Source organism: Muscardinus avellanarius (genome assembly GCF_963383645.1).
Source record: "Muscardinus avellanarius genome assembly, chromosome: 8".
Taxonomy (NCBI): domain Eukaryota; kingdom Metazoa; phylum Chordata; class Mammalia; order Rodentia; family Gliridae; genus Muscardinus; species Muscardinus avellanarius.
The window spans coordinates 61,690,048-61,716,559 of record NC_137794.1 but is presented as its reverse complement, the minus strand read 5'-3'; the positions used below and the strand labels follow the sequence as shown (position 1 = coordinate 61,716,559).

General features: G+C 46.0%; 1 protein-coding gene across 1 annotated transcript in view; it reads right to left on the bottom strand.

Moving 5' to 3' along the window:
- Positions 1–247: 247 nt before the first annotated feature.
- The window catches only part of SOBP (sine oculis binding protein homolog), a gene marked incomplete at both ends in the record, with an annotated part of 149,123 nt that continues 122,858 nt past the window's right edge, over positions 248–26,512 (bottom strand). Inside the window, one exon of the mRNA XM_080700382.1 lies at positions 248–2,137. Within this exon, the coding sequence (XP_080556508.1) occupies positions 248–2,137 (1,890 nt within the window). The remainder of the gene's footprint in view (positions 2,138–26,512) is intronic.

The following is a 26,512-nucleotide window of genomic DNA, read 5'->3' as shown; positions in this document are numbered from 1 at the left end:
TTCGAGACTGGGCTTTACCTTGGGCATGGCACTTACACAGCATGGCTGTTTCTCGGCTGTGAAGTGGGAATGATGCTCAAGTGTGGTGGTTGTCGGGGTAAAGCGCCGATAGTACATGACCACCCAACGTGTACTGTAAAACACGTAAGGCAGGGGGGGAAAATATTTATGAATACAACTCTCGCCTCTCCGCCTCGAAAGAAGCAAGGCGAGGTGCACCGGCGCCCAGGTGGACATACAAACCTTTCTACTTATTCTGATTTCTAATTCGGAGGCACCTCCTTTTGAGCGGCGGCTCCAGGTCCTCGGGCCCGGCGCTGAGCATGGGCGAGGAGATGATGCAGGGCGCCATGGCAGCCTTCTCCGCGGGTTTTGGCACAGGCTGGATCACGCAGCCGGTCTTGGGCAGCATCCGCAGCGCGTAGGCGTGGTCCTCGTCCGCGGGGTTGTTAAGGTTCGGGTCCGACTTGTCGCCCCCCGCCAGGGCCTCCTCCCCCATCAGCTTTTTGGCCGCCTCTCCGTCCAGGTGGCAGTTGGAAGCGCAGTTGTTCTCCTTGACCGACTCCAGCTCGCTCAGCGCCGGCTCCTCGGGCGCCAGCAGCCTCTTGGGCGGCGGCTGCTCGGGCGGGGGCTCCGCGCCCTTGGCGCCCTCGGCGGCCGCGCCGCGCGTGCCGTTCACGATGACATTGCAGGCGGCGGCGGCCTCGGGGCCGGCGGGCGCGCCGGGGCCCGGGTCCCCCGCGGCGGGCGGGCTGCAGTGGCCGTCCCTGCAGCCGCCGCAGGTCCTGCGCTCGGCGCCCGGCTCCGCCTTGCCCGGCGCGTGCAGCGCGCGGTGGATCACGTTGTGCAGCCGGGCGCGGTGGCCCACGGTCAGGTCGATGACCCCGTCCTGCGGGCCCTGCAGCACGCCCGCCAAGCCCGGCGGGCCGCCGGGCCCCGGGGGGCTGCCCGCGCGCCGGGTCAGGTCCACCACCTCGGCCCGCAGGCCGCGCGCCTGGCCCGAGCAGCCGGGCGGGGGGTCGGCGGCCGGGGACGGGCCCCGCGTGGAGTCCCGCGGGGACGGGGCGCGCCCGCCCGCCTTGCCCCCCGCCGCCGAGGCGTCGCCGGGGGCGCTCGGGACGCAGCTCTCCCGGTTGCTGGAGAACCCGTTGGGGGGCTTGGAGTCGCTGACGTGGGGGATGGGGATGGGGATGGGGATGGGCACGGGCAGGGGCACGATCACCGGGTACGGCACGAGCAGGGTGGGGGGCGGCACCAGCGGGGCGAGCGACGGCAGCCCGAAGTTCATCATCTGGGGCACCGGCATCGGGCCGTTCGGCATCATGCTCACCGGCGGGAAGGGCAGGCTCGGCAAGGGGGCGCCCGGGGGCGGCGGCGGCAGCAGGCCGGGGGGGTTCCCGGGCATGGTGGGGGTGCTCGGGGGGTGGATGTGGGGCGACAGCAGGGGGCGGTGCATGGGGCTGGAGGTGGGGCCCAGGTTCCTGGGGCCGCCCGGCGGGGGCCCGATGCCCGGGAGCATGGGGTTGGACAGGGGGCTGTTGGGGTTGGAGGCGTGGTGCGGCGGCCCGCGGATGAAGGGCGGGCGGATCTGCTGCAGGATCTGCTGCTCCATGAAGATGGGCAGCGGCACCGGGCCCCGGTTGGTCATCACCATGGGAGGACTGCGAGGCGGGACGCCCAGGGGAGGCCCGATGCTGGCCGGCGGCTGGACCGAGACGGGAGGGATGTTTGGAGTCTCGTTGATGGGGATGGACTTGGGCACTGGCGTGGGGATCTTAGTGACGGAACAGTTGGCAGTGTCAGATGGAGAGACCGTGGTGGACGCCGACGGGCCAGGGCCCTGGCTCTGGCCAGCTGCAGCCACCGGGGAGGGGGCCTTCCTCCGAGCATCTGTTAGCGGGATATTCCAAGAGTCTGGAGTGAGCAGCTGCACCCCGGCGCCTTCTGCTTTATTTTCCATGGGAGGGTGTAACGTGCTGCACAGCCCAGCTGGAAGGTTGGCCTGTGTCTCTTTGTAGAAAATGTCCATTTTGTATTGATTGAGACATTTTGCGCTGCAGAACTGAAGCCTTCTCTCCCCGTCCCCAAAATCCAGGTATTCTTTTGTGTGTCTTATGTGCTTACACCAGTCACATACCTACAACACAGTAATAGAAAACCACAACAGGTAAGACAAGCGATTTCCTGGGATAGATGGTGTTCATGTTTCACATAAAGGCTCTTTCAAATTTTATCCTAATTTTTCAAACAGGCCGATGCGTTTCTTTCTAAAAAGGTGAGGTTCTGAAACGTTCGTGAAATGATTTATTTGCCTTATAAATATTAGCTTCAGAATAGCAAAGGTGACTTGAAGTCACCTGCAAGTGTGACTTAAAGATGGTGCTGACAAAAAGAAAGACATATCCTTGCCCAGCATACCTGCCTCTACTTTATCACCTGTCAAAGAGGCTCACTGTAAACCTAGATCTAAATAATTTGGAGGAAAGGATTCTCCAAAGAGTTCAGTGGCCATGGAACATATAGCCTCTTAAAATTCCCCTCATGCAAAGTCACTTTATACTATTGACTGTGTCCAGCAATGCAGTTGGAAAGGGTGTGCTGTGTTAACCAGTAACACAAAGCACTGAACATCATTATGCCTGGCTTCCAAGGAGAAACTTGGAATTAGTCATGGAGTCTGTGTGAGGTTGAGCTATTCCCAACCTGTGATGTTGCAGCAAGCTAGAATTATTTTTTGAGCTGTTTGCCCACTCTTTCTCAGTAGTCAGAATTTTTGGTGACATTTCTTGGCAGGCAGTCTTATTTAACAACTTTTCAAACACCAGAGAACATTTTCCAAAAGTTGTTATGGCTTCCCGCCCCCCTCACATCGACTCCTGGCAAAAGGAAGACATCACCAAATTTATTTTAAAGTTGGGCTGCAGAACTAATTAAAGGCTGAGAGCTTTTCCCAATTGGAAATCACTAGACATCAAAGTTCAAAAAATAGTCATTCTCGGCTTCAGAACCCATTACTTTGGAGAAATTATTGTGATTTCATTAACACATTAATTTTGCAACACCATCAGCTCTCACAGATGGTGAAGACATGATCTACAATTCAAATATGACTCTTGTTTGCACAAATGTCTTTCCTTCATATGGCATTTTAAACAAGAATTAATATGAGTAATCTTGCCATAGCTATAAACAGATAAACAGATGTCAAAATTTTCAATAGTTCTTTCAGTGCCTCACTTTTTTTTTTGACAGAATTTTACACACACAATATTTTTTCTTTTTCCTATTTATTTATTTCTTTTGTCATTTTCTTAGCATTCGAGCGACATAGCAGCAGAAGAGGAATTGTGAGACGCGGTGCAATGGTGAGTTTACTGAATTCAAGTTTCTCTCCCAATAAAGCACTGGTTCCAATATTGTTCTAAACGGGACCTGTTTTTGAAGCGAGTGTCTGTTCTGTTGGTGTGTGCGTGTGTGTATTTTTTAGCTATCGTAAACTGATATAATTAAAAGATGATAAATTTTAATAATGATTGGTCACATAAACAATGCAAAAACAACATATGCTGGGCATTTGATTACTCATCTCATTTAACTCTCAGCTTTCCTTGATTGTAAACAGTGGTAGCATGCTAGTGCGTGACTGTGGGCGAACACTCATGTGGCAGATGTGTGGGTCTGTATGTGCAAATCTACTCTTTCTCACTTTTTTCCCCACTGATATTTATAGGTAATCAACTTGACAGTGTGAGATGGAATAAAATATACTCATTGGCACCCATTTGTTCTTTTTTGTTTGACTCATATCAAACTGTCCTTTCAAATGCCTTCTTACAAACATCTGAAGAGAGTGAGAACGCCTCGGAGTGACCTTTAATGATTACAAAGGCATTCTTTCAATTTAGTTAGCAAAACAGTTACACCTATTAAATGGTAAAAAATAACAGTAATTTCAAGGCTTATATTATCCTATCTTTTACTACAGTGTTTCAGGTTCCTCCTGAATTAAGGGAAGTTTTGTCGTTGACTTTTTTTTTTTTTTCCCCCTTCCTTGTGGTACTGGTGATTGAACCTAGGGGCATTTTACCTCTGAGCTACACCCTCAGCCCCATTTTTTATTCTTTATTTTTGAGACAGGGTCTCACTAAGTTGAAGAAGCCTCGCTAAGTCGCTGAGGCTGACTGTGAACCTGCGATCCTCCCATCTCAGCCTCCCAAAGCATGCGCCATCATGCCCGGCTAAGTTTTATCAATGAATGATGCTCGGGTTACAAGTACATGCAGAATTGTCTCTGGTGAGAAGATACCCACAGAATCTATCAGACCCTCAAGTTTTCCATCTAGGTAAAGGTTAAGTAAAATAGGAGTGAACACATCATGCACAAAAGTTATTACTTTTAAAAGTTGATCATTTTAATAGAGTTGGCATAGAATGATGTGACATTTAAGTTCCACGATGAAATAAACCTGCTTCTCTTTCAACATTAGATCTTCACAGAAAGCCTAAAATATAAATTTATAAGCTTGAAGTGAGGAAACATCATCAATGTATTAAACTAATTAATATGGCATTTTCCCGGCATATTCCTTTTAGATCTTATTGTTTGTTTGTTTGTTTGTTTGTTTGTTTGCAGTACTGGGGACTGAACCCAGAGGCATTCTACCTCCAAGCTATCCCCCGGCCCTATTTTTTATTCTTCATTTTGAAACAGGGTCTCCCTAAGTTGCAGAGGGTGTAAGTAGCTGAGGCTGGCCGTGAACCTGTGATCCTCCTGTCTAAGCCTTTCAAGTACTGGGATTACAAGCGTGCACCACCATACTCGCTCTATTTTTCATTTAGCCAGAGGGGGAAGAGTTTTCTGAAATCCTTAATTGGTTTTTAAATTCCCAGACTGATTTTGTTTTTTACCTCCAGAGGATCACTGTTTCCTCCATTTAAATAAATATTTTCAAGCACAGTGAATAATAATCTAAATATAACGTAACTTCCCTCCTTTTATCTTAAATAATTCATTAATGAATAAGGATTGCTCATAGATACATTCCACTTGTCAAATGAAAATCCTCCACCATGTTTTATCTGTTTCTGTATGAAAAGTTATGGATATCAAGGCTAGAAGCAAAATTCTATTTCATCAGATTTCCTCATTACAGCAAAGGCCTGATGTCAGCTGCTTGGTTTTCTACAGCATCCTTAAGTGTGCCGGTCAGAGTGTGCCAGTTGTTGATGTCTTGCCTTGGGTAGTGCCAGGAGTGTGACAGGATCACCTGGCTTTATTACACTGCAGAACACTGACCTAAAAATACAGAAAAGCAATCTTTCTGATGAAGCAAAAAAATTATTAGATGGGAAAAAAACTGTCACTTAAGAAATAATGAATCAAGTCTGTCTTACAGGACACATCATTTAAGAGGAGGTCAATGAATTTATGGCACAAATGGTTATATCATGTGGGGCAATAAAATGCAGCACCATCATTCATTCCACATCTAACTAATGACACACTTCTCGTAATTAAAGATTCCATCATAAGAGGCTGAGCTGATTACTTAAGATGTGGTAGTTAGGTGAAAATATATACTGTATCACACTCTCTCTTTAATAAAATAACATTTGCATATCCATGAAATGTATTGTGTCTCACGAACTGTGGTTTTCTGAATTATGGTGTTGTGAGGGTATTCTTCCCTTCTTTTTCTGTACAGAGCTTTGGATTTTATTTTATTTTGTTATTATTATTATTTACTTTTTAAGGCGTTATTTTTTTCATTATGCCAGAAAGCACCAAAATTCCTTCAGACATTTTAAAAGATCAAGAAGTAGGGAATTCAGTGTGTGGAATCAGGCTCTGGAGCGGTCTTCGCCTAATTCCACCCCGGCTTTGTTCCTGTTGGAACCTGGCCTCTTTGGTTCCCCATCTCTCCCTACCAGGTCCCAGATTAGACAGAGGCCGATGCTGTTTAACGATGCCAATCTGGGGACCGAACAATTATCAAACGCAATGCCATTGAGTGAGGCAGCTGAAATGCTTCGTATCACAAATACATAATGTATCACTGGGAAGACAAAAAGATCACAAAGGAGATAAACAAATGTGTGTTCCATTCAACCTCAGAGCAGCAGCCCTCAAAAAAGATTAAATTTACCTTCCTGGGATGTGTCCAATTCTAAACAACAGAATGAACATTTCCTTTGGTCCATTTAGAGTATTTATGTTTTGGTGGCTGACTGCCAGAGTGGTACTTATAAGCTCGGTGCCCTGATGGATTCACTCCTTTCCTGTGAAATAAATGTGTGGCAACCTACACCGCTAAACTGCTCAAAAGACACTGCCTCAGCAGAAATAGCACTTGCTCTTGATACCAGCAAACTGAAAGGCAGAACTTCTGGTTCCTATAACTCGTTCCATCTTGTATTTCCCCTGGAAAGAAAGAAAGCTATTCATGTTGGCAACTGAGCCTTCATTTTTATATAAACGTCCAAAGTCAAAGCCAAAGTATGCCATGAGGTTACCCACATGGGCACAATATATACATTCTGCTGGGCTTAAGAGAAGATTTGGGTAACTGGGGGAGGGGGCAGGGTTTCTAATTAACACATTAATCAGCTGTCAGCTGTGGGAGTCAAGTTCATTCTTTAATGGAACCCACCGCTGCCTTCTGAGTGGTAATCTGGCATCAAGTAATATTTAATTAAGAAAACTTTTTCTTAAACCTTTCTTCTCTGGGCAAAGATGTTTGCAGCAATGGAACAGGAAAAAGATATTAGCATCTGCTTGCATGCCATCAACAATTTGAAAAACAAAACAAAAATCCCTGTTCTTCTCACCTCCTGCTATTAAAGCACCTGGGCTATACGCTGGGTGCTTAGAGCTCAGAAGTTGTAGATCTTTAAGTGAAATTGCATTTTATCATAGGAGCATGGTTCTCTAGGCCTTTCATGTTAAACTGGCATTGATCTTATAATCCAGGACAACTCAAAAGATCATAAATTCATCCGAGGGTGAAGCAACAGAGGATGGAGAGACACAGGTGGGGGCTTGGGGTTTTGAAGGCTCTGGGTTCTGCCCTGCTGGTGGGAAGTCACCTCACAACATGAGCTGAGGGGCTCAGACTGACCCCACCTGAGTGTTTGCTCCTGGCCTCACTCGGCATCTTCTGTTCCTGTGGGTCCTGATGCTACCTCCATCAGGGCCCTAGTTCTGTGTACCTGAGGGCAGCCACTAGGGAAATCACATGGAATTTGGAGTCAGAAAATAAAAGTGTGAGTCTGTTGATTGATAGCAGTGTGGCCTTATAAAAATTTCAGCCTCAGTTTCTTCATCTGTTAAATGGAGCTCATAGTAGTAACGATCACTTGCCGGGTACATTTCCTAGGCTTGTTACGGTCTATCTCCTTAATCCCCAGCCTGCCCCTAGCACAACTGCTGAGGCCACAGTCATCTCTGAAGTTCATTTTGTGGAGGGGTGCGTCAATGGCAGTAGGGGCGGGGGGATTGGTTTCCTATGAGCCTGTGTGTCTTTGAGAGAAAATGGGGCTTGTTTTTCTCTAAACAAACACATGCCTTGCCTCACAGACACAAGCCCTCACCCTGTCCCTGGGGTAGCAGGGACCAAGAGGCCAACGACAGTCCTGTGCACATCCCAGCTGCCCACCGTTCTGCTCCTGTGGAGCCCTTTTCTGTTCCACAGCCAGTCATTCCCTAATTCAGGAAAAGTGTTACAAAGCAGCATGGCTGCCTGGCTATGAGGAGTGGAACCATTAAAATGAATAATTTCTCACAGGCTTGGCTCTTGTTTGAATAGTGAAAGTTATAAGCGGAGCTATTCATTGTTTTACTAAAAAAGAGAGCTGGTAGACAACCTCCTTGATTCATTATTACATGGCAAAGTTATCTTCCAAAAGAGAGACCAGAGCCGCAATTTTCAATGCCTTTAAGACTGACCCGGCTCTGCCATAGCAGAAGGTACACAAGAGAGAAGGGCCCTCGAGGAGCCAGGAGGGGTCACCCAAGCCAGGAGGGGTGGCCAAGCTCTTCATCCCAAGGTTTCTTTCAAAGCTAGAATTGAGAGTGAAGGTAGGAAAAGGATGATTTAGTCACAGATATCCAAAAGCATACTGAAGTTAGGAGAAAGATTTAGATAGAAACAGCAAGGTTCTTTACCCCCCCCCCCAAAAAAAGCAAATTCAGGAAGTTCATTTTCAAAACAAGAAACTTTCTGCAAGTTAGATTCCAGTATGATGATGTTCCTTACATAGCTCTTTACTGAAGGGTCTTCTCTGTTTTGTTTTTGTTTTGCCTGAATTACTCTGTCTCTATCTCTCTTCCTTCTCTTAAATGGGATTTAGAACTCAAGGGGAGGATAAAGGGCATCCTTGCTAGAACTGGAAATCTCATTAGAAAACTGCCCTGTAGGAATTTTATACTGGGACTCAAGTTCTACTTATCTTGCAAGTTTTAAGCTGGATTCCAGAAATCTTGGCCCAGGACACTGCGACGGATCCTTCTCTTTATCATGTGCCATGAGTTCTGTAATACGGAGTAGAAATGGGCCTGATATTTAGGCTCTCAATGAGCTTGGACCAATGGCTCCTGACTGAACCAAGTCTCTGATTTTACAGCCAAAGCAAGAGATGGAATCCTGGCCTGTAGTCAGTGACGGCTAAGTTCATAATTCAGAAGGTGACTTCCCTTGGGCTGATATGGCAGGTTGCCTAAGAGCATCAGCCTATCATCATCAACGCTGGATAAAATCAACTCATCTATACAACACAGGCCATCCAGATAGAACTTGAAAAATTCAGTCCAACATCTGGAAACCTGGTCTACATGGGGCAAGGTGCCTGCATCTATGTCTCCAGTTATGCAGCCCTGAGAGGATATAGAAATAGTGGAAGAGGAAGTCAGGCCTGCAGGAAGCCAACTCATCCTCTCCTCCAAGCTCCAGCCTCTGGTGGGGCCAGGCATTGATTCCCGCTGAGCTTCGGGCACTCGGCTATGAAATAAGGCCATCAATAGGGACAGCGTGGCCAGGGAACGCGTGAGTTAGAAGGGAAACTTGCAGTGGTCACAGAATGGAAGATGTGCCACAGAGAACAGATAGCAGTGCCCTGCCCTGTTTTCCACCCTCACACTGCTGTGGCGCCCCATGGCTCAAAAGGAAATTTTCTTTCCTTTTTCATCAATTACCACCTGCGCCCAAAACGGCCCATCGCAGGAGCCACATGACTAGGGCTGGGTAAGAGCTAAATGAAATGCAGCCCCTGCCCTCATACAGCAGAAGTTTATTCAGCGATCTTTACTCCAAGCTGAAACCTAAAAGAAAATTGAGCTTCTATTTATAATGCTTTAATTTATTCAAAACAAAGTATTGAGCTGTACTCAAGAAGGCACTGGGCTGTGGAACAGTGAGGAAAGAGACTCAGTAGCTGCCCTCAAAGAGGTCAAGACCTATTAACTGTCAGAGTGGAGGGGTATGTAGCACATTCCTTCTCCCCCCAACAACTCTCTGCCTGCCCCCACCTCCATCAACTGATTTGCTCTAAAGGTCAAACTCAACTAACTAAGATATTTTTAATTTAAAAATATCCTTAATATTTTGCTCTTCTTTAGCAGGGTGTAGTGGCGCACGCTTGTAATCCCAGCATTCGGGAGGCCGAGACTAGAGGATCGCGGTTCGCAGACAGCCTCAGCTACTTAGGTTTTTTTTTTTTTTTTTTGGTGGTACTGGGGTTCCTGGAAACCCTTCTACCTCCAGGATACACTCCCAGACACCCATTTTTATATTTTTATTTAGAAACGGTCTCTTAAACCAGCGAGGCTGGCTTCGAACCAGCGCGATCCTCCTGTCTCCGCCTCCCAAGCGCGGGGATTACAAGCGTGCGCCACCACGCCCGGCAGCCTCAGCTACTTAGTGAGGCCCTCTGCAACTTAGTGAGACCCGGCTTCAAAATAAAGAATAAAAATTAGGGCAGGGGGTGTAGCTTGGAGGTCGAATGCCACTGGTTCCCATCCCCAGACCCGCAATATATATATATGTGCACACATTGCTCTTCCAATGTTAATCTTCTCCTTTTCTTTCTCCCTCTCCTCCTTCTTCTTTTGTGGTACTGGGAAATCAACCCAGAACCTTGCACATGCTAGACAAGCATTCTACCACTAAATTACACCTCAGCCCTTTTATTTTTTGAGACAGGGTCTCAATAAGTTGCCCAGAACTTTCGATCCTCCTGCTTTAGCTTCCCAGGTCTCTATGATTACAGTGTGCACCACTGTGCCAGGCTTCCCTTGTTCTTCTAACCCAGTATTGAGACTTCTCTTCTCAAATGCATGTCTGATTCCTTTTCAGATGTACATTTGTCTTGTTGACATTAACTCTTTTTGTTTTCCCCAATATATAATGTCTTTTCAAATATCTTAGATCTTGCTTATTTTTCTCACCCTGTTTTGCAAGTGCATGCTGTATATTTGAAGTTTCATTATTTGTGGTTAGAAGAGCTTCCTGCCTGGCTGGCAAAGCAGCAGAGAGAGACCTTGGGTTGTATTTATATACAGCGGAGACCCATTCAAAAGTGAAGTGCAGGGCTGAGGTACAGTTCAGGGGTAGAGCCCTTGCTTAGCAAGCATGAAGCCCTGGGATCAACCCCCACACTGCAATAAATGAATGAAGGAATGAATGGGGAGTGCTAGTTGCCCAGCTACTATATTTGTATCTGCTTACCTCATTTCTTCCTACATGTAGACTGTTTTATGAAATGGCAAAAGTCATCACTTAAAATCTGTGGTTTTAGCTCTATGACATAGCTAATTGTACATCAGTAGTAGGAGTGCTATTATTGTCGGTGATATCTGAAGCAGTTTTCTTTCCTAAAAGCTACCTTCATCCACCCTCTGGCTGCTCCTGGAAGGCCTGAGGATGCTCCTGGGGACATCTCATTCACTCACCAACCATCGGGATGGCTAGGAGTCTGCCAAGCACTTGCATAGCCTTATTCAGCCCTCTTTTAATGGTACCTCATAATTTCTCTGCACCGTGGGTCACAGACTGAGACCATCCTGCAGACACTGTGGGTTACCCTGCTTCAGTCCCTGGTGTCCATCTCTTCCCAGTCCTCAAATCTCTCCAGGACATTCTGCTAAAGTCATGGCTTTCCTTATAGTACCAACTGAAAGCTCCAATTCGATATAATATGAATAAATTATACTAGCAATAATAGCTGGCATTATTTAAGCCTTAGTAACCATGCTGAGCATGCTACATGGGTTACTTCATTTAATTTCTTCAAGTACCCTGTCCTACAGATACCTGAGCTTCAGCTAGGTTAAATAAATTTTCCAAGATTACTTATAGTCTGTCTGGCATCAAAGCCAATACTGCCTCTTTATTTCAAAGGTTGTTTTTTTGGCTGTGCTTTTCCCTTCATAACTAAAGGATTAAGATGACTGAGTAGTATTTGATAATAATGGTGTTTGTGTGTGTGTGTGTGTGTGTGTGTGTGTGTGTGTGTGTGTGTGTGTATGGTACTGCGGGTGGAACCCAGAGGCTTTCTACCTCCGAGCTACACTCCCAGATCTATTTTTTTAATATTTTATTTGGAAACAGGGTTTCACTAAGTTGCTGAGAGCCTCACTAAGTAGCTGAAGTTGGCTTCGAACCTGTGCGATCCTCCTGTCTCAGCCTCCCAAGCGCTGGGATTACAAGCGTGCGCCACCACACCCGGCCGATGATGTTTTGAAATTCCAGAATCACTTCATTAATGCCCCTAATATTATAGTTCTGCTAATGCCACCCAAGAATGTGTGTAGGTTTGTTTGGGTTTGTTTTGGTGGTACCAGGGATTGAACCCAGGGGCATTCTACCTCTGAGAAACATTCCCAGCCCTATATTTTATTCTTTATTTTGAAACAGAGTTTCACTAAGTAGCTGAGGCTAGCTGTGAACCTACATTCCTCCCATCTCAGCCTCCCAAGTGCTGGGATTTTAAGCATGTGCCACCAAGCCCAGATGAATGCATGTGTTTTTTAGCAGTCATATCCTGTTGTTGGACACTTGCTTTAAAAAAAAAAAAGACCACTTATTAACTATATACAACAAAATTAAAAGCTTGCTTTTATTTCTATAATTCTAACAACAAGCTTATAAATAAGCTACTCTTTCGCCCATTTTACTTGAAAATAAGAAAACCAAAGTTCGAAGAGATGATGTGGTTTCCCATAGCTCTCATAGCCTACAAACAGTGGAGTGAGGGTTCGGGTCTGGAACTTCCAGCCCACTCTATTTCACTCTACTATGCTGCTGGCTTCACTCTGGGTTTCTACTCAATCAACAAAGTGTTTATCAATTCTTTGTTTAATAACATATTCAAGGACTTTATAGTTTGAGGACAAACTATCAAGCCTTCTGGCTCAGAATTTCAGAAATGAGGAACCCCCTCTTCCAGTTTAAAAAATCTGTCAATGTTTGTCCATACCCGAAACCTCTCCAATTCATCGCGATAGAGCAAAGATGATGAAAGCAGATGTAACGTTATCTGTACATTTCCTTATGGGGGCTGGAAGATCTAAACTTGCTTAGCATGGCAGGTGCTCTCTGCCTGTGTCTCTTCCCCTGATTTGGAATTCATGGCTGCCTTCTTCATGGCATTTGTCCTACCCTTTCAATATAGAGAACATTCTCTTTATTATAGACAATGAAGACCAAATAAAGGTTGCCCAGCCCTGGCTTCTCTCTCTTTTGTTAAACGTTACACCATTCACTCTAAATACCACTCTGTACACGCTGACTTCTTTTTTTCTTGCACGAGCATAGCCTTATTAGCTCTTTGTGTTAGCCTGAGTATTTCCCAAGGGTTTAGCACCCTAGCATTCCTAGTCATTTTCAAAACTTCCCTTTTACCATCTCTCCTCCACCCCCAATAGGAAAACTACACTGAGTCTCTGGTTGGGGAATCAAATCTATCTTTCTGTGGAAACTTTTTTTTAAAAAAATCTACTTAAAAAAAATCTACTTTTTGTCCAGGCATTGTGGCACACACTTGTAATTCTAGTATTTGGGAGACTGAGAGAGGAGGATGCAGGTTTTCAGCCAGCCTCAGCTACTTAGGCCCTTTGCAACTTAGTGAGACCCTGTTTCAAAATAAAGAGAAAAAAAAATAAGGCTGAGGGTGTAGCTCAGAGGTAGAATGTCCCCGGGTTCAATTCCCAGCAACACACACACACACACACACACACACACACACACACACACACACACCTACTTTTCTAAATTCTAGGGAACATGGCTGATCATATCCAGCCTTATCTCCCTCTGCCATGAGTATATTCCAAAATGCCCTCTTCATTCACATGCCAAGCACCCTTACCCTATATTGGGCAGAATGGCAGTCCACGTAGGTGCCCTCTCACTGCTCCTCTACCATCTCAGAGCTATCCATGAGGCTTGGGAAGGATTATCAACTGCTCTGTTTCAAAGAGAATGATATTCTTAGCGGATAGCTAGGAAAATTGTCCCATATTGCACTTCTTTGCTAACTAATCTACTTTTAGCATCCACTCTGGATTGTATACCGAATGCCACCACTACTCTTTTCACGATTCCCTTCATTTTCCTAAAATTTCTACACTACATTCCCCTTTAAATGTGTGGATCGTCATACAAGGATATACTTGCCTGAATTTTCCCCACCTTTTAGGAATGTGGCCGGAGCACGTCGCTTTATGTTTTAGTTCTGTGCTAGCTCTACTCTAGGCATAAGCTAAGCCTTCATGGGGTCTCTGAGATTGTGTTTATCTTTTTGCATCCACAGTCCAGGGTAACCGGATCCTTCCCGACGTCTGCACTGATGGAGAGACATGGGAAGCCATTTGGTTGTTCCTGCTCATGGCTCTATTCTTTCTCCACTGTCCTGTTCTTCCTGGGCCGCCCCTGCTGCCTTCATACCACCAGGTTTACAGGCTCACTGGGATCGTTTGTGTCTCTTCTCCTCACTTAGTCAAGTTGGGGGACCTTCATTCTTCCAGTGTATTTTTCTCAGCCTTCGGTCACCGCTTCCCTGCTTTTACTCTCTGCTTGGGAAGCAGCATGGTTTCCAGGTGAACGGAGAGGAGCCAGGGATCGGAAGAGTCAGGTCCCGGCCACTCTGCGACTTTGGATGCTATTTCTGTCTGCTGTGAGTCCCCTTCCTACCTCCAAGGTCTAGTGTGAAGACCAAAAAAAAAAAAAAAAAAAAAAAAAAAAAAAATAGTGCAAATGGAAGCACTTTCTAAAAATACAAGGCGCCATATACAAGTAGATATTTAAATTTAATTATTATAAATGTACAACAATAGCATTTCATTGTTTAAAAAAAGGACCAAATTGGCTGGGCATGGTGGCGCACGCTTGTAATCCCTGCGCTTGGGAAGCGGAGACAGGAAGATCATGCTGGTTCAAAGCCAGCCTTGCTGGCTTAAGAGACCCTGTTTCCAAATAAAAATATAAAATAGGTCTGGGAGTGTAGCCCGGAGGTAGAAGGGCTTCCAGGAACCCCAGTACCACAAAAAAAAAAAAAAAAAAGGACCAAATTGTTTGTCTCCACTCTATTTCTCTTTACTCATCATTCTATAAACTGCTAAAAACAAAGGGATACCCCTGAACTGGGTAGAGTGGCATGAGTTGGTGGTGCTCATCTCATATCAGCCAGGGGCAAAAAAACCCCTTGTTTTTCCCAGCATGGCTTTTGGTCTATGCCCATGCCTGGCTCATGCCTTGGACACATGGGGTGGGGGCAACAAAGGGAAAATCCACAAGTGTGATTTTGCTATGATGTGCACTTCAAAGTTAAAAATATGCTACAGAAAATACAGGCTCCACACCCAAATCAGCACAGCACTTGACCCCCACACACACACCAACTCTCTGCTGAATTTCCAGTGGTTTCTGCAGTGTGTGACAGCAACGTAATTGCAATAATGAGCAGGTTTTCAGGCCAGGCTGTGGTCTTAAGTTCACTGTGGGTGTTTTAGCCCTAGGCTCAGCTTCAGGCCAGCACCAGTCACCCAAGCCAGACTCACTGATGGAACTCCTTATGCTCAGACACACACGCAGACATGTGTGGCATCTGGGGCACTGTGCTGCAAATTCCAAAGGCCCCGTGCACTGAGCTCGTGAACTTGGGGAGAGAGTTAGTTAAGTTACTACTGTTTTGGCTTTCTTAGCAAATGAAAACTTGTGTGTTAGTGGCTCCTTAGTGACCCGAAAGGGCTGTGTTGAGCTGCTTCTGAGTTACTCGGACCTGCATGTCTGTTCCTTTTTCTTTGAAAGCATCTTGGCTGTTTGTAGACCGTGTGTTTGCCTGGTTCTCTTCCATTTCTGATCTGTGAATTGAGCCATCCTACCTAGTTGAAAACCAACACGCCACAGATGCTAGATTCTCCACTGGACATCCTTCTTCCATCTCCGTCCTCATCCAAAAGTCCTAGGTTAGCCTGACCTCATCTCCTTAGCCGGGCTGAATCTATGAATTGCCAGTGGTGTAAAGCAAGACAACCTGGGGTACAGATATATTCATCTATCTCTAAATACATTTGCTGTTTATTTAGTTATTTATTTTGTAGTACAGGGGATGGGACCCAGGAGCATTCTACCTCCAAGATACACCCCCAGCCCTATTTTTATTTCTTATTTTGAAACAGGGTCTCACTAAGTTGCAGAGGGCCTCACTAAGTAGATAATGCTGTTTGTGAACCGTGATTTACAGTTCTCAGTCTCCCAAGTACTGGAATTACTAGTGTTCGCCACAATGCCTGGCTACATTTGCTATTTATATCGCTTCCTTATTCTAATAACTTCAAGTAGCTCAATCAACACAATCACAATACCACTCACCAGAAGTCTATAAAAAGACAAGCAACCAGAAAACACATTTTAGAGATAAATAAATTGTGACTAGCAACAGTATTTGTCAGTGTTTGTGTAAAAGGCACCGTTTCATAACCCCTGTGTAACTAACGACATCATTCTTGGCCTAATCTGAGGAAGGAATGAAATACAGAATACTGCCATTTTACTCTGTGTATAACTGGACTCCTGGCGCCCATGTGGAAAGAGACATGGTAGAGCTGCCTGACCCAAACAGCCTGTGCAACGGGTGAGACAAAAAGAAGAAGAAGAAGAAGAAGAAGAAGAAGAAGAAGAAGAAGAAGAAGAAGAAGAAGAAGAAGAAGAAGAAGAAGAAGAATAATTAGTAGTAGTAGTAGTAGTAGTAGTAGTGGTGTATGGGCGATAATCTAAAAACGTGAGGCTGAGCCTTCCTTTTAGTCCTTAGTATCTAAATGTGTAAAGGCAGTACTGGATACAGTTGGCCAGATTATGCCATGCCTTTGATACAGACAGGCATGTGCAAAGGTGGGGAAGAAGGGGGAAAAAAAGAAGGGGAGGAACATAACTGCACACTATCTACCTCTGTATCAGTACAGAACCCAGAGATGCCGCATGCCTACTAGGCCAGAGCCCACCACTTCCCGGCCACTGCTTACTAGACTCACAGGCAACTCAAGACGTTGGCGTGGGTGCTGCCTGAGAGGGACACAGTGACTCAATGAAACAGAGCTTTTTCTTTGGGAAATTTGAAATAAAAGTAACACCAAAGACTAAGTCGTGGTAGTGATCGTGGTGCTGGGTGTCAGGCCAGGGCACCACAGAGGAGAGGCAGTAGGCAGAAGCCACACACAGGCCAGTGGAATCATGGGCGAGAGTGCGGAAAAGAGGGCTGGAAGTGGCTGGAGCAGAAGCTGATGGTAAATCAAGAAGCAACGATGCCAGGCCCTTGGGGACAACAAAGCAGTCCAGTTGCCCAGTTATTAGCACTGCTGTATCATCATCGCGGCGACCAGAGCAATGGCCAATGGCCGGGACTCTGTGAGGATGAGCAGCAATGGCTATTCCATCTTCCTGGCTTCCTGAGCTTCTGTGTAGCCAGTCTCCATAACTTTAGGTAGAACAAGAGTCCAACTCAGCTCTACATATTTTCCTCTGACTCAACACTCACCACAACCATGCCAGGTATTACCTAAGAAAATGCAGTGGCATCCAACTCCTTGAATGATCCCAGAATACTTCCTCCCCATGGTTAAGAAGCTCTGATGGCCTTGTCCTGCTATGGGCGTGGGGTAACCAGGACAGCCCAGTCCAGGGCTGGGGTGAGCCAACTCATAGCCAAGGGCTAGGAGGCCATGTCATCCGCAGGTTCAGAAGCAGAAAGTGGGTCCAGGATGTGCCTCTTGGGATGCCAGCACCACTGTGAAGGTCTCCACAGCAAGCAAGTACAAATGCTACATTAGATCCTTGCCTCGGGCTAAACCCACTGTACTCGTCCCATTCATGACTCTGTTACCTACAGTGTATTCTGAGAAACAATAGACCCATGGAGGTTCTCCCCGGCCCCCGGAGAATTCCACAGTCAAAGCTTGGAGAAGGTTGTACCTATATACTCTGTGCCTCTCTGGAGATTCTCAGGCCACACCGCCATACCTAAGCCTCTAAGAAGCTCTGCAGAAAACAAACACACTCAACTTCATTCATCTGGAATTCCTTCAACTTTTCAAAACTAGAACTCTGTTTTTTAGGAGGATCATGCAGGAAAACACTTGGGAAAAAATGTTATTTTAACGACTTGGCTGCATACAAAGACAGGGCCGGAAAACCTAGGCCTTACCATTTCTTTAAGCAAAGCTTTCTTGTGTGGTTCTGAGCCTGGTGAGGACTCAGTACCGGACTGTCCTGTCACTGAACTGGAGGAGAAGGCAAAGGTGATTCTCAACTTGGCCCTTCTGCAAGTTAGCAGGCTTTGTCCTGCCAGGAACCAAGGTTGCTCGTCCCCCTGGGCACTTTTCTCAGCCCCACAGCTCCTCCACCCCAGCCGATCACTTCCCTCGCTCACGGACGCCTAGGCCCGATTACATTTCACCCTGTGGTTTCAGCTTCTGCAGTCACTACAAACTCAATTTCTGTCCTCTCAGTTCTTGTTACCCCACACAGCCAGCAAGCCCGACAGGATGTCATGAATACTGTTATCTAAGGTGTGACCTTCCAAACCCCAAGGCTCCACCCAAGAGCATTTTAGGTCACACTGCTGCATTTTCTGCATGGCAGATGAATTCATCATCTCATGAGAAATAAGCCACCACAATGAAGCGGGCACATCATGGCAAAGCCTAGTACGTCAACAACCACCACAGACGGTATATCAATGTTTTCCTATGTATATCCACAAAAGACATTCTTACCCGTCATGCTGAATAAAAACACAAAGTCAAGAAATATTATTTCCATCAGGCCTGCTAGCACACCCGAGTTCTATCAGTTGGGGGTAATTCACATTCTCTTTTAGATCCTATTAACATTGTGCAGTTATTTACTGATCAATTTGATTAAAAAGTGTTACAATTATCTAATGAAAAAGCATAAAACTTCCCAAGTTACCCATATCTGTACTGCTGGACACTTTAAGACCCCACAGGCTTGGCCTTGTGAGCGTCTGAATGAGCCCTGGAGTAAGCAGGCTGGCCAGCTAATTGAGCTTTTGCTGAGCAGCGCCAAGACGTGAGAGATGAGCTTGGACTGGAATTCCATTACGAGTTTTTAATAATTAAACGTTACATGTTTGGAACCTCATTCTTCTGTATTACTTTTTAAATATTAATCTATTTACATCAGCTGGACTTCCCGCAGCTTGACATGCAGTAAATGGGAGTCACACTGAGATACACAACTGTGTTCTTAGCTTAAGACATCTCTGATGTTCACTCACGGTGAATGCAACACACTAACCCTCTGTTCAGCCCGGTACCGTATGAGAATTACCCCACCTTTGAGAAGGTGGTGGGTTCCATTTGTTTTTTTTCTAACACACTCACACATTTCCCCCACAGTACATTGACTTTTTAAATTAGCAAGAATCCAAATTAATCTTCTTTGAGTGCTTCTAATGCCCCATAAGCTCACGGGGCACTCTGCCCTCTTCAGATCTGGGGTCAGGAAATGGATGTGGGAGGTATGCAAAGGTTTCCTTGGATATTACCCCTCGCTGAGATGAGACTGTAGCATAAAAATTCACAAACCGAGAGCACGCGGAAAAAGCTCGTTAAGGGATGACCCTGTTTCGCACAGTGCCCTCAGCCGTGGGACTTCTCCTCGGGTGCTCAGAAGTGACTTTCTTTTGCTTTCGAGCCTGGCCTTCCTCCTCCCATTTCATCATCCCTGTCAGACTCTAGCACAAGCAGCAGCTCAGCAACCCCTGGGTGACCCTCTGGCTGCTGCTCTGAGGCTCCGCTGCCTGCTCATCCTCTCCCTGCTCAAAAACAGAGCATCCCCAGGACAGAGATAAAGCCTTCCCAAATGCCAGGACTCAGAAGGCGCTGCCCAAGAGGACAGCCAGGACCAGACTTCAATAGACTATGGGAGTCTAGGCCAGGTGTGACAATCGAGGGCTGGCTAGATCAAGGGACAGGCAGGACCACGGCTGCGCTGCAAGCATCCCTGGCTCCAGAGATTACGGACCCCGCTGTTTTTGCAGTCAAGGTAATCATCAGACCCATATCTGAGCTCGGCCTCCTGCAGAGAGCTCCATAGAACAATCTCCGCTTTGTTTTCAATTTAAGAATTTTATTCCCTTTTAAGACAAAGCCAGCAGCACAGACTGGCCATGTTACAAGGCTGCTTTAAAGAGAAAAAAAATGCCATTTTACTTAATAAAAAAAGATGTAGCCTCCAAAGTGGAAAATTATGTGGGAGCTACCCTTGTAATAGAAAAAGAGTCTCCCCAGCTGCCCAGCCCTGTGACCGCAGAGGAAGCTCCAAATGTCTGCATGTCCTTCTATTGCTTGATCTCGCACTGTTACTGGGCGGCTTATGCGAAATACCTTGAGGCCAATTTCTCTGCCTTTAGTCTCAGGGGGAAGCCTGGATCCCTCTGCTGCATCCAGGCAAGGCATGGTGCCCAGGAGAGCTGACCTGAGAAAGCCACAGATCCTAAAGCTGTGGCTGATGGTTCCAGCCACAGCTTTAGGATCCACTGTTAGGAGTCCACTGTTCAAGACTAGAAAGAACACGTCGATTCCTAGAGTATGAGCAGATGCTTCAGAGGAAAAGAAAAGTTCTGGGCTTCTCCGAGCTCCATACTGACTGAGGCCCCCGTCACTCCCAACAAGCAGAGTTCAGATCTCCATGGAGCAGGCATCTTCTTTGAACCCAGAGTTTCAAACTCCTCCTCCTCCCAATGACAGGAATTGATTTAATTTGGCTCCCCCTTCTCACCTTCCAGAGGCAGTACTAACAAGCAGGAAAGTCAGGCCTGTCCAACTCCAGGGCAGATGGGAACTCTCACCTGATTCTCACGTTCAGATTTTCCCCTCGGGGGAACACACCATCCTTTGAATAATTCCTGGTTTGAGGGGAAAGCAAACGTGTGCTCTAGGTGGACAGAAGTAATTCAGAAGGGGACCCCCACTGAGCGTTTCACGTTTGTAAGACAGAATACAGGCAAGCAGAGGAAGCTAAGCTGTGCTTTCTTCCAGGAGATTAGCTCAGCCTTTGTGCCTCTGATTTTCAAGTGACTTGGAAAACACAGGATAACAATCCCTAGAAAACACCTAAAAGCACAATAAACCTACCGGAAGTACCCTGCTAATATTCAGTCTAAATCTTTCCTTAATTTTACTCCATTACTCCTACCCTAATTATACCCTTTGGTTTGAGCTAAATAAATTCCTTCCTTCCTCAGTGTTTACATCCCTCAGATGTCTGAAGACCGTGTCCCTGCCAACCACCCAAATCCTCAGACCTTGCTAATGTGAGCTCTCTGGGTGATGAAGAACGGAGACACAAACGGCCCCTCGTGTGCCACAGACTCCAGCCAGAGCTCTCCTGCTTTGTTAGCACCCAGATCCTCACCCAGGGAGAGACTCCATTGTGAGTTTTCTAGTTCTCAGCATAAAAAGGGAAACGTCAACAGGTCAGAGCTGTACACAGTTATTAGGAAATACTCAAATGGATGTTCTTACCGAATTTATAAACAGGAGGCGGCAAATCCGCTCACATTAACTAACTCAAAATATTTCAGAAATGTCCATCAATGATGCTTGGTGATTTTTTTTCAAAGAAGGGGCATACTTTAAATACTGAACAAGATGGAGCGATATGAAAGTCCCTTTTGATTTTGGTTTTGCACCTAGCAGATACCAGTGGATCAATTTTTGGAAGTTCAGAGTTATAATGCCTTGGAATGAAACTGGCACGGGGGGGGGGGGTCCATTTCATCGCACTTTCCAGTTAGTTCAAGGATCCCTACTGCTGTATGTTGGCTGGTTAGCCAACTCTACTACGATGCTTCTTCCACTGGGAAACTCAATACTTCGCAAAGAGTGCCCATCTTCCTCCTGATTGTAATCTCCGCAACTGAGAAAAGAACAGTCCTCCTGCAGCCCCTCCCCACACCTGGCCTTCTGCCTCTCAGGCCCCTCCATGCAGCAGCATCTCACACCTGTGCTTCTGTGGCCCTCTCATCCCAGGGGAAGGAACATCCTAAGTCACCCTGGCTGTCCCTAAAGCATCCTGACATCCAGACCATCACAGTTCAGGATACTCTGCCTCACACCTGCATTCCATTCGCCACATGTGACAAAGACAAAGCACAGCACCCTTCTGACTCTACGTCTCAGGGGGTGCAAGAGCCCAGCGCGTGGAGATCACCTGGTGTGATCTTGTGATTGCAGGAAAATATTACATGTCCAGAAGTCCCTCGTGCAAACCCCAAGGACCCCCAAAAGGATAATATTTTAAGCCTCCAGCAGTGAGTATGAATTGATCAGTGCCTGTGAACTTAGACCTGGATTCTAATCCTGCCTTGTCATTTCCTAACTTTGCGACAAGTTATTTAACCTCTCTGAGCTGAAGAGTGATAGTTAAAGAGAAACTATCTGGGCCTGTAAATTCACGAGACAATAATCCTCAACATTACTCTATGAGCTTGCAGCAAATACACTTCTCCTGTGTTTTCCTTCACACTTACCACCTCCACAGTGTTCACTTTCTCTGGTAAGAATGAGCCCCTGCCAGAGTCAGTGCTGAGACAAGTCAGGAGAGGTATAAGACATCTGAATTTGGGTTCAGAGAATCTAGTCAAGAACAATTGAATGATTTTTTTTTTTTTTGAGGGGAAGGGAATGGGCATTGAACCCAGGGCATTCTACCTCTGAGCGACACCCCTAGCCCTTCTTATTGTTTTTATTTTGAAACAAGGTCTCCCTACATGGCTAAGGCTGGCCCCAATTCTGCAATCCTCCTGCCTCAGCCTCCCAAGTACTGGGATTACAAGCTTGTCCCATCACACCTGGGGAATAATTATATATTTTAGTAAGTGTTTTTTTGACATTCCCTTGAAAAGTTTCAAGGCACATTCCTGAAATAAGGTGAAAAATAATGAACCTCTGAACTAGAAAGATATTTTTCTCCTGGGCCTAGTCTAAGAAACTTCTAGAGACAGAGACTTATATCTTGATTTTGGCTGCAGAATTGAAATGTAAGTGGCCAAAGCCTTGACCCCTGACTGGGATGGAGGAGCTGAAGGAGGCACACAGCCTTCACCTTGTTTTGTGAGCTTCCACATAAAAATAGCTCTACGGCTCTGGGACAGGTTTATCGTGCTTAAGTGAATATCAGTCACTTGAAAAGCTAAAACACAGGTTTCTGGTATATGTACAAAATGCTATATTCCTGCTATATGCTCAAAATGGCACTAATCACAATAGCTAAAAGGTGGAAACAACACCAGTGTCCATTAACAGTTGAGTGGATAAATGAAATGTGGTATATCTATACAACGGGGCATTATTCAGCCATAAACAGGAATTAAAGTACTGATTTAGGCTATCACATGGTCAAACCTTAAAATCATCACATTAAATGAAATAAGCCAGACACCAAAGGCCACATAGGATTCTGCTTCTATGGAATATCTATGACAGGTAATTTTTTTTTTCTTTTTCTTTTTCTTTTTTTCTTTTTTTTTTTTTTTTTTTTTTTGGTTGTACTGGGGATGGAACCCTTCTACTACCTCCGGGCTACATTCCCAGACCTATTTTTATATTTTATTTGGAAACAGGAAATTTTAAGCCAGCAAGGCTGGCTGGCTTCAAACCCGTGCGATCCTCCCATCTCCACCTCCCAAGTGCGGGGATTACAAGCGTGCACCACCACACCCGGCATATGATAGGCAAATTCTTAAAAAACAGAAAGTAGATCAGAGGTTATCAGGGGCTGAGGACTTGGGGAAGTGAGGAGGTTAATGCTTGATGATTATAAAGTTTCTGTTTGGGGTGACAAAAAAGTTGACAATAGATGTGGGGTGATGGCCACACGGCATTGGAAATCCCATCGAATCATACACTTAAAATGGTAAAAGCTATCTGGGCATGGTGGCACATGCTTGTAATCCCAGTACTTGGGAGGCTGAGACAGGAGGCTCGAAGGTTCACAGTCAGCCTCAGCTACTTAATGAGGCCCTCCATAACTTCATGAGACCCTGCTTCAAAATAAAGAGTAAAACATAGGACTAGGGGTATAGCTCAGAGGTAGAATGCCCTGGGCTCAATCCCCAGTACTACCATCCCCCCAAAAAAACATGTAAAGGCTATGTTACATATATTTTATGGTCATTAAAAAAATATGAACTCACGGATTGCTGGGTCCTACCCCAGTATTCCTGACTCAGTAGGGCAGGTTGGGCACAGGGGTCAGTGTTTCTAACAAGTTCCCAAATGATGCTGACACATTAGGAATGGAATTTTGAAGCCATCACTCCAAGCCCACAAAGGGATGGCTAAGCAAACCCTTCAAAGTCTCTTCTCACTTTGCCTGGTGTCTAGAAAAACTCAGACTTCTATGCATGTGCTGTAATGTCAACACAAGCTAGAAATAATAAAAACAGCTGAGTGGGTGCACTCAGGTGCAAGTCAGAATGGGCAGTGAGTGAGTGGAGAGCTCATCCTCCAGGCCTTGTTCTCAGAAATGTTGCCCAAATACCCAAACTCACTCTATTAACAGTGAATTATTTTCCAAAAGGACTTTTAAAAAAAGTGCTTGCTGCTTAAAAGTTCCAAAAGAGCTTGTGTGCCAGGGCTCCTGATACTGATCTGGGCAGGATATTCACACGGGGTATAGAGGATATAAGGCAGATGTCTCATTTGGGGTCTGGTAAACTGCTCTGGAGCTCAGGTTTCTGGGATTCTCTTTTTTAACATTCTCAGGTTCACCTCAAGTTCACTGGTTTTCCCAATGGTATTATTTAACTTCTTCAAATTCAATATATTTTTATTCTTGCTCACTTGAGTGTTGTATTTCTACATATGCGTCCTTAATTGAGCAGAGTGTGCTAGACATTTTCCCTACAGAGGTAACACCACACAGCTTTTCCACCCAGAAAAAACTGCATCCCCATCACCACAATAGAGTGGGCTGGTGTCAATGGCTGACATATAAACACTCACACGTACACAGGAGAACCCAGTGCACAGGAGAACCCAGTGCACAGTACACAGGAGAATCCATCTCGTGGATCTGGTCCTCCCACCGGGCCGAGGGAAGGGGAGAGCTTACTCAGCCAGGCAGACAGCATTGGTTGCTTTCAATTTGCAGGGCTGTCATGTTTAAGTATGAAAATGTTGCGTATAGCCAAATGTTAGTGACAGCAGCCTGTGGCATCTATCACGATTTGCACTCTTACTCCTGCTAAAAATAGGCTTGCTTTCTCTGGAATCCTTCAAGTTCCACATCTGCAGGAAGTTTTTGTTACTGTCGTTGGCCTTTTTCTTTCTTTCCTGAAGATTACTGTTCTCTGGCTCCGCCAGGGCCCTCTCCCTCTACCCCTCCCTGGGAGAATGCCATTCAGAGAGATAATAAACACCCCAGGCTCAGACGGTCCCACAAAGGCCTCACGTGGGTTCCCAGTTATAATCACTGCCTAGCTTATGAAGTCTTTAGTGCAGAGGGAACGAGGGCAGCTAAAAGGGGCAGAACCTTTGACCTCAGAAGTAAAGGACTGGGGGTGATGGGACCAGCTGGGCAGGGTGGGCAGCTGCTGGAGGGGGAGGCTTCTGCGCTTGGGGCCCTCTGGGCAGCACGGCTGAGCAGACAGCCAGCTCCCACCAGCATACAGAATCATTTTGTTTTTCAGGTATTAGATCCACATTCTACAAACCGTAACTATGGAGATGATGCATTTATTTAAAAATTACCAGTGGAACAAATGTTCAACTCTTCTCAGGGCGAGTATTCAATTGCCTTGATTAATTCTCTCTCACTCCTGCCTATGGTGTATGTATGTGGCAGGGAGCAGAGATGGGGAGGACAGGAGCTTGGGGTTAGAGAAAATGGCAACACTGCCTTAGGTGTGTTTAGTACCAGCCAGAAGATGATGTTTAGAACAAGACCGGGGTGCCTATAGATGCTCCAAGCACTTTGTAACATCTTGGCATTACTTGAAGAGCTTTGTTTCTGGCCTCACCATCAGGACTCAGGTTCATCTGCTCTGCAGTGGGTGGGGCCTCCTTGGGGGCTTGCAATGCTGCCAAGGCCTCCTTAGCAAAAGCCATAAATCATTATGCAAATCTCCAGCCTGCTATGTCCCTCCTTCCCCCAACCACTGCCCACCAGTGTGGATCACGCCCCTCTAATGCACCCTCCCCTTCAGGAGATAGCAAGGATTCTGGTCAGGAAACCTCTTATAGGAGATGGTCCAGAAGGCCCAGGGGGCAGAAAAGACAGGCCAACTCTGCAACCCTGCATGGACTATCTCACTCAGGAAGACTCCAGATAGCCCTGGACCAAATGAGCACTAGAAGGGAATAATCCATCTCATTCCCTTTCTGCTCCCAGTTCTCCCAAGGGCCCCTGCTTGGCAGGAGCTTGATGGGGTTCACTGAAGTGTTAAGTGTCTTCTCATAGTTCTCCACAGAGTTCACAGCCTAAGTAGCAATACAGGTAGTTTCCAGTTAGAAGAGATATGACTAAGAAGAGAAGGCTATAAATGAATTCTTAGGAAGTGAGCCCTATTTCAGCTTCAGCTTGGATTATGGAAACTGGAAGTTTGTATTTAATGGGGTAGGTTCCTCATAGAAGTGGACATCCTCATTCAAGAATGGCTTGTAATCCCAGCATTCGGGAGGCTGAGACTGAAGGATTGCGGTTCGCGGACAGCCTCAGCTACTTAGGCCCTCTGCAACTCAGTGAGATCCTGTTTCAAAATAAAGAATAAAAAAACACAGGGTAGGGGGTGTAGCTTGGAAGTCAAATGTCCCTGGGTTCCATCCCCACACCCACAAAAAAAAAAAAAGAAGGAATGGGTTAAAGCCAAGCACAGTAGCATGTGCCTGTAATCCCAGTACTTGAGAGGCTGAGACAAGAGGATCTCAGGATCAAGGCTGGCCCCAGCAAAATAGCGAGACCCTTAGAAACTTATCAAAACCTTGTTTCAAAAT